At 38.7% G+C, this 14596-nt stretch overlaps 1 protein-coding gene across 1 annotated transcript in view; it reads right to left on the bottom strand.

The window, feature by feature from the left end:
• LOC127437977 (fibroblast growth factor 22-like) overlaps positions 1-10619 on the bottom strand; it is a 28852-nt gene extending 18233 nt beyond the window's left edge. Inside the window, exon 1 of the mRNA XM_051693169.1 lies at positions 10268-10619. Coding sequence (XP_051549129.1) covers positions 10268-10619 — 352 coding nt within the window. The remainder of the gene's footprint in view (positions 1-10267) is intronic.
• Positions 10620-14596: the final 3977 nt, after the last annotated feature.

The raw sequence follows: 14596 nt of genomic DNA, 5'->3' as shown, positions 1-14596 counted from the left end.
CTGATGTTTACTATTCTTTAAAGATCAAAGGTTAGATGGTACAATTTGCTTATAGATGTAACAACCCTAATATTTGACACAGAGGAAAATCAGAAAATTGACAGACAGCACAAATCCTGCAAATGTTGATTCTGCTAATTGACCACACAGAAAACTAAACAGATGTGCAGGAAATATATAATTCTGTAATTATTATTATCATATTTGTGACTCATATATGGTGGTGATGGGACAATACAAAAAGGAAAGAAAATGTTCAAGGAAATTGAGATGATGCATCAGTCACAGCCTCATAATGGTGGTAACATAATGGTTGCGGATGTAGACTGCTAGCCATACATTTTGTGTAAGGTAGTGTTAACCAGCAATGGAAGAGATAGTAAACAGTTCTAGTCTATTATCACAGAATCTATGAGCTAATATGGATAATTATTATGACTCCAATCACTGTGGAGAACTGATTCAATCTTTATTGGCCAAATCAAGCCACTTCAATTACAAACAATCCCCATAATTGTCACGATGGTTGACTAGTTGTCCAACAACTGACTAGTCAATTAGTGAGGTTAACTGGTTTATCTAGATTTTTTCCTTCAGATGTTATATTTCTAACAGCAGTACTTTAATTAGCGTCAGTTTGCACAGCAAAACCCTCTTGGAAAAGTTGCATCTTTAAATGTATCACCTTTAATACAAAGCTGCTACAACCATACACATTCAGATGGACTTCTTTGGCAATTGCACTATGTCTCATGGTGTTTTTTTGAGCATCCTGCCACAACTGTTGCATTTTTTAGACATTGTGTGAAGCTAAAAAAAAAAAAAAAAAAAATCAAAATTTTAAGTTGGACCCCTGCATTCTGTTGTACTCTGTCTAGCTGTTTTTAAATGCAAGAACATGTTTTATGTAAACGCTCCCCAAACAAATGCATCTTATTTAAGACTGTAACCTCTTAGTTGAGTAGTCGTTTAGGCACCACATTCACTAGTCAAGTTTGCACATCCCTACACATATTCAAGTTTCCATGCCTAATCAAGTCACTTTCTTTACAAACAAACCCAATTACTGATACTGTACATGTATAAGCAATATACTGTAGCTTGACTGTACTAACAGTCAATTACTACCAAAGAAGTGAAGAACACACATCCAGTTTACACAGATCCATGGGGCAATTCCTCTCATGATGAGTACTCATGACTCATCATGTTGAATGGCCTCAATGAGATGTCCTCATCTGTCATTTCACAACAGCAGATTTCAGCAGATCATAATTACTTTATTTCTTTAGGTGGTGAAATAAAGCTGTTGAAATATTCAATCCAGGTAGTTGGCCTTCAGAGTGGCCTACCTTTTGTTGTTGTTCCATGTCTGATTTTGTGCAATTTCTGGAATTTCTAAGAACTATTTAAATAGACATACTTATTTAGATTAAACTGCTACTATGGTAATAACTGTTTGCTTTGTGCTGTTTTATATAAGATGTTTTATGACTAGGATTATTGTAGGCAGAAATTGTGAAACACACTTCCAAAAGTAAAAAGTCATTTGCAGCCTTCTTAACAATTTCGTACTTAAGTTGTTCATCATGGGGTTTTGTAAAATAATAATTGCCAAATCTGTAGTCATACTATTTCCTGCATTTCTGGAAGTACCTTTTCAATGAATCAATCTCAACTAAATCTAGCATAAGCCCTATAATCTACAGTAAGTGATCAAAGTCCTTCAATAACAACTTGTGCTGCCTTAAGAATCCAAAACGCAGGCCAACAAAGGAGGGTCTGTCTTTAGTCACTCATTTTTTATTGCAATTTTTACAACTCAATCAGCTGTAAAACAGTGTATTCCCAATGGAAATTTGCACACTAAGTGTGCCGCATTATTATCAGCCCATATTTTATAAGTAGCTTTGGTATACCGCAGGGACCATTATATCACTGTTCATCAAGTAGCATCAAGTAGACAAATAGCATACATTTTAGTCAAAAAACAACCAACCTATCACTAATAAATACAATGAAAAGAAAACCCATTGAAGTCCTGTGGGAGACTTAGAAGTCAGAAGCCTCCTGTATCATTCAGACTAAGAGTAATAAGTTTAATAAACCTGCACTACTACTTTTGCTTTTTATCCCAAAATGGCAGCTTTAAAAATTAATTTTACCACATCATAATGGTACAGGCAAAGAATGTGTAAATCTCCAAAATGCCATAAATGCATACAGGGGAATCCCCCAGAAGTCACTAAAAGAGCAATATTAGTCTAGTCTCCAAGATACACTGTCTGGGTTAACCTGAGCTTGAAGGTGAATAGCTTTAATCAAAAGGTCAATTCAGAGCGACAAAAATCCCAAGAGGGTGCTTTAAGTCGGCACTGCCTAGTGCATGAACCTGGACACAATGAGGCTGAGTCTGTCTCTCTGTCTGTCCCTTCTGTTTAATTTCACCTCAGAGCTGAGAGAGGTGGACTGTGTTGCCTTTGGCAGATGTTAGTCCGCATGCGGTACTGCACGAGTGAGCCAAGCTGTGGGCTCCCAACTGATCTAATTAATATATGTTTTACATCCCTCACAAAAAGTTAGAATAATAATAACAGTGCTAATGACTTCTCATTGAGCGATAAAATGGCTTCAGGTCAGTTTTCTTTAAAAGTTACTATTTGGCTAGTGAAGATGAAAGACGCTGTGTAATACCTTCTGAACTGTGAGTATACCTGTCAGTAATTGCACTACTGGGTATATACAGTATAGTAAAGAACTCAACATATAAATCTACATATAAAATGTATTTTGCATTGGTTGGAGAATAGGAAGAATACCGTTTTTATGTTGTTGACGGTTGTCTTATCAGCTAGTTGACAGTTATCCTTTGTTTGCAGTTCACACTACATAGGAAATTAGATTTTTTTAGACAGACTGTTCAAAATGCAAGTTACTGTATTTCACCACTGACTATGTTTTTCATGAGGGTAATTCCAAATCTGAACACATTTGTTACAGACAACAGTGTAAACATGAGAAAGGTTGGAATATGTCATGTTTGTTGCTGCTGTCACCACTGTTAAGTGAGGTTTATGGACCTGCTAAAAGAGCATGAGAACATTTGACATGCTCTGTGGTCTTTTATGCCCTAGACTTGCCCATCAAGACACGCACTTAAAGCATTCAAAACCTGTTGAGAAGCGCAGGGCTATCACGTTCTGTTTCGAAACAGAAGAGGTTATTAAAATTAAGGCACTTTTGTATCACCACTCTCAAAGTGTGTGTCAAGTTGTGTCTTATTAATTTTTCCTGTGCCAGAAACACTTGGCAAGAGATGGACTTTCAGCATTTTCTCACTATACTCTGGACCACTGTCCATCAGAAGGATTAAAAAGGCTGGATTTGTAGGATTTTCGTTTTTCCTGGCACTAAAATCTTCAAGAGGCCCCCACAGGCTAAATTTAAGCAACATTCCCAAACTTTCCAAACGCGTTTGGAATCACCTAGCACCCATGTGCCCTTACAGACCAGGATCTTCACTTCACTTACTGTACAAAGGCTCCTTAGTCCTGAGTACACACCCTCTCTCACTCAATCCTTAACACATTTGAGACGAGCAAGAATTTGAGGCAAGCAAGAACAGTCTCATCTCATTTTTATACTTTTGGATGACTGTCAAGGGAATCCTTTAATCCCTTTTCTGAAATCAGCTGTCTGTAAATCAAATACATGCTCTTACTTTGTCATAAGTCAATACCATGGCTATTTAAAACACATTTTTTTAGTTCTTCAAAATTGTCATATAGAAAGTTAAGAGCAGCACTGGTATGATGCTTCAGTGATGAATATGACATTATGTGATTAATTTTCACCTCCCATGATTCTATTTGGGGTTTATGTGCCAGCATTCAGTTCTACACAATATCTCCTCTGTGACTTCTAGGCGTCTATGAACTGACAGTCTCTCTTTTTGAAATACAGTCTGTTTTAAATAATTCCACAATATATTCAGAACGGGTGGATGATTTTCTTCCCGTGACTTGGGTCCAAGCTCAACACACCTATGAAATCACAGCAAAGGGAAAATGGTAACATCTAAAGTGAGATGCAGAAAAGTGAGGGGAAACTTGTTAAACATGACACAACTCTTGTAAATATAGCTGAAATGGAAGGAGAGCGAGAGAAAATGGTAGATGTAGGAAAAGGCCTGGCAAACTGCAAAGTGGTCATATTTGAGCAAAAGTGACTTTTCTGATTATGACTGTCGCACGACTTTATTTCCTTAAGCGCAGTGTTGTTGCTTGGACTCAAGTCAAGCATTTGATGTCCTCAACCACAAACGCCCTAGACTTCAACAGTGTTTTTTTAAAGACAAATTTTAGAGGAAAAAAGAGCTTAGTTGTGTCTGCCAGCAATATTTCAGAAATACCTGCAACATGAAAAGTGAACGAAAACAACCTTGGCTAAGCAGAATCTTACAATGGCATGAACAGAAAACATTGGTTTCTCACCAGCCCACTTTAGTTTTCAAGTGATGGCTGATTAGGTATAGACTACAACTATATACAGTCTTTCTTTTTTAATGATAATTATCTGAACAATGACCTTTGACTTAGGAAAGTTTCTATCCTTACCTTTGATGTCTGATTGACATTTTGTTAGTAACAAATATTGCTACTTAAAAAAAACCTAATAATTATGTTTTGTCCCCTTTGGCTTTTTGTAGTTCACCACACTTTTGAGTACAAATGACAGTTTTATATAGTTGATTCGCCTGTTAACAGGCCGTTACTTATGAGAAAAAAAAAAAAAGGTTTTGGATATGCCAAAGTTTGCAGCATTGTGTCTAAATGAAAGAATTCAGAAAAACACAAATGTCCTGTTCAAATTTGCAAATTCCACAAGCACATCTGTATAAAAATCATTGCTTATTGCATCTCCATGGACCAAATCAACACAATGTTCAATATCTCAACAATACAGGCATTTTAACCGTTTACACACACAGCCACAATCGTGAGACACAAGCGCCTTTCTTTCATGTGCGCAAACACATGAGTGCTGGAAAGCAGCTGCCTGTAGACACCATGTGTGTACTGATTACGGATACTGTAAGACTGGTTTCAAATTTTACAGTTGTGCTCAAAAGTTTGCACACCCTGGCAGAAATTGTGAAATTTTGGCATTGATTTTGAAAATATGACTTTTATGAGGTTAGTGATCATATGAAGCATTTATTATCACATAGTTGTTTGTCTCCTTTTTAAATCAAAATGATAACAGAAATCACCCAAATGGCCCTGATCAAAAGTTTACATACCCTTGAATGTTTGGCCTTGTTACAGACACACAAGGTGACACACACAGGTTTAAATGGCAATTAAAGGTTAATTTCCCACACCTGTGGTTTTTTAAATTGTGATTAGTGTCTGTGTGTAAATAGTCAATGAGTTTGTTAGCTCTCACATGGATGCACTGAGCAGGCTAGATACTGAGCCATGGGGAGCTGAAAAGAACTGTAAAAAGACCTGCGTAACAAGGTAATGGAACTTTATAAAGATGGAAAAGGATATAAAAAGATATCCAAAGCCTTGAAAATATCAGTCAGTACTGTTCAATCAAGAAGTGGAAAATTTGGGTATCTCTTGACACCAAGCCAAGGTCAGGTAGACCAAGAAAGATTTCAGCCACAACTGCCAGAAGAATTGTTCAGGATACAAAGAAAAACCCACAGGTAACCTCAGGAGAAATACAGGCTGCTCTGGAAAAAGATGGTGTGGTTGTTTCAAGGAGCACAATACGACGATACTTGAACAAAAATGAGCTGCATGGTCAAGTTGCCAGAAAGAAGTCTTTACTGTGCCAATGCCACAAAAAAGCCCAGTTACAACACGTCCGACAACACCTTGATACGCCTCACAGCTTCTGGCACACTGTAATTTGGAGTGACGAGACCAAAATAGAGCTTTATGGTCACAACCATAAGCACTATGTTTGGAGAGGGGTCAACAAGGCCTATAGTGAAAAAAATACATCCCCACTGCGAAGCATGGTGGTGGCTCACTGATGTTTTGGGGGTGTGTGAGCTCTAAAGGCAAGGGGAATCTTGTGAAAATTGATGGCAAGATGTATGCAGCATGTTATCAGAAAATACTGACAGACAATTTGCATTCTTCTGCACGAAAGCTGCGCATGGGTCGCTCTTGGACTTTCCAGCATGACAATGACCCTAAGCACAAGGACAAGTTGACCCTCCAGTGGTTACAGCAGAAAAAGGTGAAGGTCCTGGAGTGGCCATCACAGTCTCCTTAATATCATCGAGCCACTCTGGGGAGATCTCAAACGTGCGGTTCATGCAAGACGACCAAAGACTTTGCATGACCTGGAGGCATTTTGCCAAGACGATTGGGCAGCTATACCACCTGCAAGAATTTGGGGCCTCATAGACAACTATTACAAAAGACTGCATGCTTTCATTAATGCTAAAGGGGGCAATACACAGTAATTAAGAACATTGCAGTATGCAGACTTTTGAACAGGGGTCATTTAATTTTTTTCTTTGTTGCTATGTTTTGTTTTATGATTGTGCCATTCTGTTATAACCTACAGTTGAATATGAATCCCATAAGAAATAAATGTGTTTTGCCTGCTCACTCATGTTTTCTTTAAAAATGGTACATATATTACCAATTCTCCAAGGGTATGCAAACTTTTGAGCACAACTGTATATTTTGGTATCGACTTGGTACTGAAGTACTGGCACTTTTGACATCCCTTTTATCAAGATGATAAAAAAGTCAGGACTTTACTAAAAACATTTGGGGATTAAGCCCAAGAAGCCCACCCCTTGTGATCTCCACTACCAGTATTCTCCCTACCAAACACCTCAAGTCAGGGTCCGGTTGCAAAAAAAAACCTTAAGTTAAGAAAACCCTTAGTTATAGTTGTAAGTGTATTGTCACCAAGGGTTTTCTTAACTTATAGGGTTTAGCTGCAGTATATTACAGTAAAAAATCTTGTCCAGCATAAGCTGTGAATGATAAGAATCTTATTGCAGCTGACTGGCATTAATCTAATTTGAATTCTGAAACCTCAAAGTTCTGAGTTCCATTTAGCACCTCGACAAAAACAAGTTTCAGGAATTAGAGCGAGGGCTTTCAAAGCTAGTTTGTGGGTGGTAAAGCCTTGAAACCATTTGCACAATTATGCAAGCCATTTCCACCAGGTCAGGGTGCTTGATTTTGTCCTGGCTCAAGCAGTGACATCTAAAATCAGCATGTCAACAAATGAAACTTGGGTAAAAACAGCATGTTTTGACGATTGCTCATTTACTTGTTTACAACCCTCCAAAGAAGTTGTCATCAGGAAAATTACAGAATTATGTTTGATTAACGCTGTCAAACGTATTGGCAATGTGTACCATTCCATGCAATGATGAAGTACTGACACACATGCTGTTTAATCGAATCTCCAATCCGATTTTCACCATTGCATCCTTCCTCCTCTCAACCTCTCCTTTAGTCCTTCGCATTGAAGTCCTTCTTTTCTCTCAGCTGTTCCAGTCAGCAGCTTACTGGGATTGATACAATATTTTCCTACCTCAATTAGCCAAGGGCCCGTGGACTAATTCAAACTGTTTTTGCACCTAAGAGTTTGGGAGCGGGAGTTGGAAAAAGTGAGAGGGAGAGTCAGTGCAAGGCTGTTTGGGCAACACAGCAGTGTTGATGGACACTGAGGGCTACGCAAAGGACGAGGTGGATAGCAACAAAGCAATACCAACAAGACCGATGAACATGAGAAGATGCTGGAGAAAGCTACGCAATTAAAAAAAAACAACAATTATAATTGAGGAATTTAGTCTGAAAAGCTACAAGGATAGGTGTAACAGTTCTTTTTCTTATGGGATTTGGTATTCTATAAATAGCTCCTGTGGAGTAACTTGGATCTTACAGGCCACAGTGCAAAGAACCTGTCGGGCCAACTCCTTGGGGAGCCTGGCTTGTTTTTCTTCACCTGTAAGGCCCGCAGTCATTTTTATGGTTTCTTTTTGTTGACTGTTGGGGGCCCCATCTCACCCCGGGCAATAGGGCGGCTGCCCACCCTGCAGTTACGCCCCTAAATAGTTCTGTTTCTGTTTGCTGAAATCAATCATGATGCCTGTATTTCATTGCCTTATATAATATGAATTAATTATAAATTATAACTCCAATTAAATTAGTATTTTTTAATTTTTTGAGAGAATCAAAAATTCCCTTAAATTTGATTCTCAAATTTATTCAGTTAAAATGATTTTGGAAGGCAATACCAGGAAAGGCAATGTTGAGAAATTTAGCGAGACTAGTAAACGCAAGGTATCTTGCTGAAAGGACCTTAGCCTAATTCAGGGACAGGAAATGAGAGGGTGGTAAGTAAATGTAAAAGCAAGTTGCCTCTGTGGACTGTAAAATTTCACCCAGCTCTACCAAGCACGAGCATCTAAGCTGATTTGATACTGCCTTGGCAAGCAGAACATCATCAGTGTTGGGTAAGTTACTCTAAAAAAGTAATTAATCACTAACTACTAATTACATCTTCTACAGTGTAATTAGATTACTGTACTAATTACTTTTTCTGAAAAGTAATTGCATTACTTATTACTAATTACTTTCTAAAACCCTTATCAACCTCGACCAGATGAAAAATACAAGGATAGACATGAAACTGTTCTTTTAATTCTTTCAAATAAATCATGTAAAATTAATTAAAACAAATCAATTATTCATGAACTGGCCAAAGAATTTAAGGGGGCAGCGTGAAATTAGATGTTAATTTTCTATTTTAAATTCACTATTGTTTTATATAGAATTGTTCTATAGTTTATACAGTATTTAATGCAATTACATCAGAAGTAACTATAATTAAATTACTGAAAAAATAAGAGTAATCCCTTACTTAATTTAATTACAGTAATTAATTACTTAGTAATGCATTACACCCAACACTGTACATCATGCACAAATGTCATGCAACAGTTAAAATCTACACAGTGGCAGAGCAGTTAAACCAACTTGCCTGAAAAAAAGTGTTGAAATAACACATATACATACAACAAGGTCAACCTACTGTAATTTCTATGACCCAGGCCACTTAAAACCCAATTTAAACTAACAAAATGTCACATAGCGCATTAAATGCACAATGTTACAGCAATTACTCTATGCTTAATTAGACAACAATGCGTGTAGTCATGAAAATGCCTTAAACAGTTTTCCTTTATCAGGGTAGGTCTTAAACAGTTTGAGCAAAAACCAAAGGCACATAGATTATTGGCCATTACTGATTTGGCATTGCACGTAAACACCTTTATTGATTGGCTTATCTAATGTGTACAAGTGTTGTACATTTCGACGTCAAAAGCACAGAATAAGCAAAAGATTTAAAATCTCATGTAAATGTGTTTTTATTGTGTTGTTGGATATTTGGAATAAGCTGATATTGGTTGTTATAAGCGTATTGGTGTATATGTAAACACACCCAATATTAAACCATGACACAGGATGACAGAATGTAAAGCTCCAGCTGGAAAGGCTGAATGATAATGGAAGCACACTAGAAGGTTGTGTTACACAGGATTCTGGGGGCAATGATTTGTAAGAAACATGGGATCTCCCTGATGACAGGCACATGTGGGTGATGCATCACTGTAGGCTTTGTAGAGAACAAATGCACCTGCTATTTTAAGATGTTTTCCTAAACATTAGGTTTTGCTCACTGACTGTTCTAGCCCTCTTTGGAGTCTTTCAGGGGGACTAAATATTAAAAGACACTGTCAAAGTACTGTATACAGAAAGTTTTAAGATCTTAAGCAATTACATTGGATACAATGTGATCTTGCAGGAGATTTTGAGGCCACACTTAATTGCGAACTAAATAGCCTACACAGTTGTGGTTACGTTTTCTATTTAAAAATGAAGGGCTTGCTGTTTTTTTTTTGTAAAGTTAATTTCTTGCCTGTAAAACTGATACCTTTTTCCAAATCACAGTATTTCCAAGCTGATCATGGTGTCTTTACACAATATACTTTTTAAATTTTAATTCAGTATTAAAAATCCAACAGCTTTGTACATACAACAAAAAGTCTGACCTGACTAGCAGAGATATAGGAATCCCGAATAATAAAACACCCATAAAAAGCTAAACGATAAGAGAGGCAATGGAAGATCATAAAAATTCTACGACATAATGAGCTCCCACACCCTTTCAGCAGGGACAAATAAATGACCACAAACACTGGCCGTCTACTCACTGTCAGCGTAATTCTTCCGACGGGTGCCATCCACCTTGCCTGTCTTGTCGATGCAGAGAAAAAATTTGTTGGCGGAGTAGAGGCGTCGCAGGCGGACGTCACCCTCTAGGTGGTTATAGCTGCGTGTGTGCCGCTCCAGAGTCCATGAGCAGTTCGTACCCTGTGCCAGCACATGAAAGGGGTCATGCCCCAGTGCATGTGGGCAACCACCAAGAGCAGAGCAAGCCAGAAAGATCAAAGACAGGCATGCCAGGGAAAAAGGATAAGAATGAAGTTGCAGCCCATGGAGGGCTGAGCCAGTTAAGGTGAGGTCAGAGTAGAGACCAGCGGTGGTAGGTGTCCATTCGCACATGGTGGGTCAGACTCCCAAGGTGACCCTTGCACAAGTAGTCGGCATGATGCTGGACTTCTTTTGGCACTCTGCCTCACATGGACCTTCTACGCAGGAACATGGGAAGAGGGGGTAATAGATTCTTTTCCCAGGAACCCTTCAAATGATTAAAGCCAGTGAGTATTTCTCTTTGGTCTTGTAACCAGCTGTCTGTGTTTACTGCTGCCAGTCTTGTTCTTCAGAATAAGTTAAAACTTTGCAATTCCATTCCAAACAAACTTCTGTATCCTCTCAGATTTTCCTGTTGCGTTCAGGACATTCAGTCAAACTTGACTGAGCCATGGGAGCCTGTGTCCCGTGTGATGGCTGCACCTTGCAGGGCTCTCTCTTCTCATCCAGGTGCAGAGCAAGGTGAAATGTGAGGCTGCCTGACCCTGTCTGCCTGTGAATGAGTGTTTTTTAATGAGTGTGTGCATAAGAGAAAGATTCAAAGAGAGAGTGAGACTACTGAGAGAGAAAGAGAGGGAGAGGATAAGATAGAGGTGACAGGGAGAGCAAACCTGACGGACTGAACGAAGCAGTAAAGCTGTAAATTTTCTCTCTCTCTCTGTGCCTTGCTGTCTGCTTGCTCTTTAGCAGGGTGGCTCAGTTCTTTCCTGCATTTTATTCAGGGCAGAGCTTGCATCTGGGGGACAGGAGATGGGTGGGGCCTGGATTATTCATAATCAATTTAAATAAATGTCACTCTCAATAGTGTTTTCTTTTTTCTCTATGTCCTTACCTTTAGGAAGATGATCATCCTCAGCATGTGCACGAGCCATATCATTTTAATTTCCTGTCTTTAGTTTGGCAGGCAAACCAAAATAAACGAGGGTTGCAATCATGTGTGATCTACTGCAGTTGTGTTCATTGAGGTCCGTGGTTAATTATCAAAGTAAATGACAGGTGATAAATCTGCTCAATTTAAAAAGCATTGAACTGAAGTCAGGGTCCTTTCAACCACTTTAAAAATGAATAAATTTGAGGAGCAAATATGAGCAATAGCAATACAGCTGTCTCTTTGGCCTGTAATGACACTTGTATGTTGGCACTCCCTATCCACTTATTTGAGTCAGCTTCTGACCTGGTGAATAATGCTCTTAAAATATTATTAATGAACAGCTGTAAGTTTAAAAAGCACATCATTTTCTAAAAGAACACAAAATCTTATCGGTTTGGAATGCCATAAGGGTGACAGAATTTACATTTTTGGGTAAACTGTCCCTTTAAAAGGCTTCTGGTTTTAATAATGTGTGCAGTCTAGGGGCAGAGGAAGAGGGTAAGAGGGTGAAAATGGTCTTGAGGAGTGTGTTTTACCGGGAAAAGTCAGAGTTTCTTTGCACCTTGATAGCTTGTTAACTAACTGATCTCTTAAGTTTTAACACTCAAACTTGGCCCATAAAAGCCTGTGGAGACAGCAGTCTGCAGTCTTTCAGCTCCCCACACTCATTCCCATCTGCTTTGGCATATTGGCCTATGGGTTTGTTACTGCAGTGCTTCAAAGCCTCAATTCAACTTGTGTACATGCATCTTAGTCTATCACCCCCAATAAGGCTACATGAAGTGTTAATGAAGTTTTTTTCTTGTCTGTCAGCCTTTTCGCTCCTCACAAAAATTGATTGCACAGAAAAGTATTTATCATTGCCATTTCACGAGTTTAAATTATTCATATTTGCTCAGGCTTCATTAATACGATTGCTCATATTTAGGGTCCATAAAACTGGTGAAAAAAAAAATCCGAAAACCTTGTGGACCCCAGCCATATTTAGGGATCAGAATATCATAGATACTTGTAGGTGGGGTTTTTTGACTCAGGCCATTACCCTAAACAACCACCCAAAACACCATTACTTTAAAGTTACTGAGATTTCCATTTTTGTGCTTCAACATTTATATATAGTGAACTTAAAAAAAAAGAAAATGTAATTTTAATAGACATGACCTCACGTAAAAGGCTGTAACTATCACTAATTCCGCACATCGTTAGCCATCAATGGGCCTTTGCTTAGCTCCTATTATGCCATGCTATGCCGGTTGCGCCCTGAGCTGAGAAAATCTGTGCAGCCATGTGGGATGTTCACTAGCCTAAGGAACCTAATCTTTCCCAGCAGGGCTCCCAGCAACTCTGGAAGTGTATGAATGGAGATAATATCTCAGTAATGAGGCCTGTTTTGTACCATCAAAGTCGTCCAAAAGGGCCTGAAACCCAACCTCCCTTTTACGCCGATGATCTCCCCCCAATAGCTCCCATTATTAATTGTTTTCTTCCTCCTGCTAACATATGGACTCTCCTCCATAACCCCCGCTCAGCCAGGCCTCAGTTTCCCTTTCTTGCTCTCAACTACTTCAAAGAACATTAAACCTATGATAAATTCCATCAGCCTGCAAACCTATATATATATGTATATGTGTATAATATGTTTATTTAATTACTTTCATGACTTGCATTCTGTGGCCTTTCAATTTTCACAATATTTGCATTAGCCTAAATGACCACTTAAGGCTAGGGTATACTTCATCTTTCCACGTGCTTCTCCGTCTCTTGCACAGTCAAGCACTCAGCCTTTCAAAGTATACACTTTTGACCGAGAGCCCATACGGACGCATTTGACGCATGCACACTTTGTGATACTCTTCAGTACGGTCAGTGGCAGGTGCATACAGACGATGCGGACTGTCTGTGTTTCTAAAACTGGGCAGCACAGTATGTACAGATCATCCAGTGGCATGTGGAAAACCAAAGTATACTTTGGCCTTTAAAGGGATAGTTCACCCCAAAATGAAAATTCTGTCTTGTACCAGAGACTTTTTAGCAGAGATGGGCCAATTCTATTAAAATGAATATGAGAAATTGGAACACCCAACAGTCAATAGATGTAGAAAGGAAGTCCCGCCTTAAATGTAAAAGAGCCAATCACCTTTTATATACAGACATCGCCTGTCAATGAACTCAAGAATGCGAATGCGCATTAGCTATGCAAGCCGGGAAAATTGTGTTTAGCATGATCTGAGAAGCACAATTTATGATACCAGTGTTGATTTTACTGCTGATTTGAAATAAGTTTTTTGATCATAATCTTGACCAACAGTTTTGGAGATTTCAGTATTTCCCCATTGAACTAGATATGAGCTGCACTTTCATGACTGGAAATAGCTTCCAAAGTGTTCCAAAGATGGCCACCAGTAGACTGACTTGCTAGAAAGTCTTTGCTTGTACTCACCCTCATGTTATTCCAAACTCGTATGTTTCGTTCACACAAAAGGCTATATTTTGCCTAAAAATCTCCTTTTGTGTTCCATGGAAGAAAGAAAGACAATATAATTTTTTGGGGTGAACAATTATCCATTTAACTAATTTTGCCATCCCCTAATTATTGGCAGTCAATTTAATAATAACGTGATAGTCCTGAATCACACCATCTCATAACAGATGTTATGCAACTGTACTATAAAACTCTCATGTCAACCACAGACTTCCTGCTAGGTTCCTCCAACCCAGGTGGCCAAGATAACCAGTGTGCTGCACTGAGCGTTCGCCTGCATAAACATCCGTTTCTAATTCAGGATCTGTCTGCTGCCGCCACAACTGGGGATCAATCTACAACAGTCCATTTGCATTTCCTGCTTCGTGACCATTGTCCATTGTAGCTGAAATCGGTGATAAGTGAGTAGTCTGATTTGATCAACAGCTCCTGAGAGTCTTCATCCTCTTGGGATAGTTGAGAGAGATTTAGGAGTGATAACAAAGACTGTTACTTTTTAAAGAAAAAAGACAAGCGATAGTCAGTGTGATTGGTGGTGCATCATTCAAACACTGGAGATAATCTTGTTAGCGATAATCAGAGAAATATACGGCTCTCAGATGTGGGATACGTTTGGTGCTAACGGTGTGAACTCAAGCAAATCTGTTGTTCAGTGCCGTGGTTTTTTTTTTTTTTAATGCACATTTACTTTGAATT

The sequence above is a fragment of the Myxocyprinus asiaticus genome, chromosome 49 (genome assembly GCF_019703515.2).
Source record: "Myxocyprinus asiaticus isolate MX2 ecotype Aquarium Trade chromosome 49, UBuf_Myxa_2, whole genome shotgun sequence".
NCBI lineage: Eukaryota > Metazoa > Chordata > Actinopteri > Cypriniformes > Catostomidae > Myxocyprinus > Myxocyprinus asiaticus.
The sequence above is the reverse complement of the archived record's forward strand: the minus strand, read 5'-3'. Positions and strand labels throughout refer to the sequence as shown.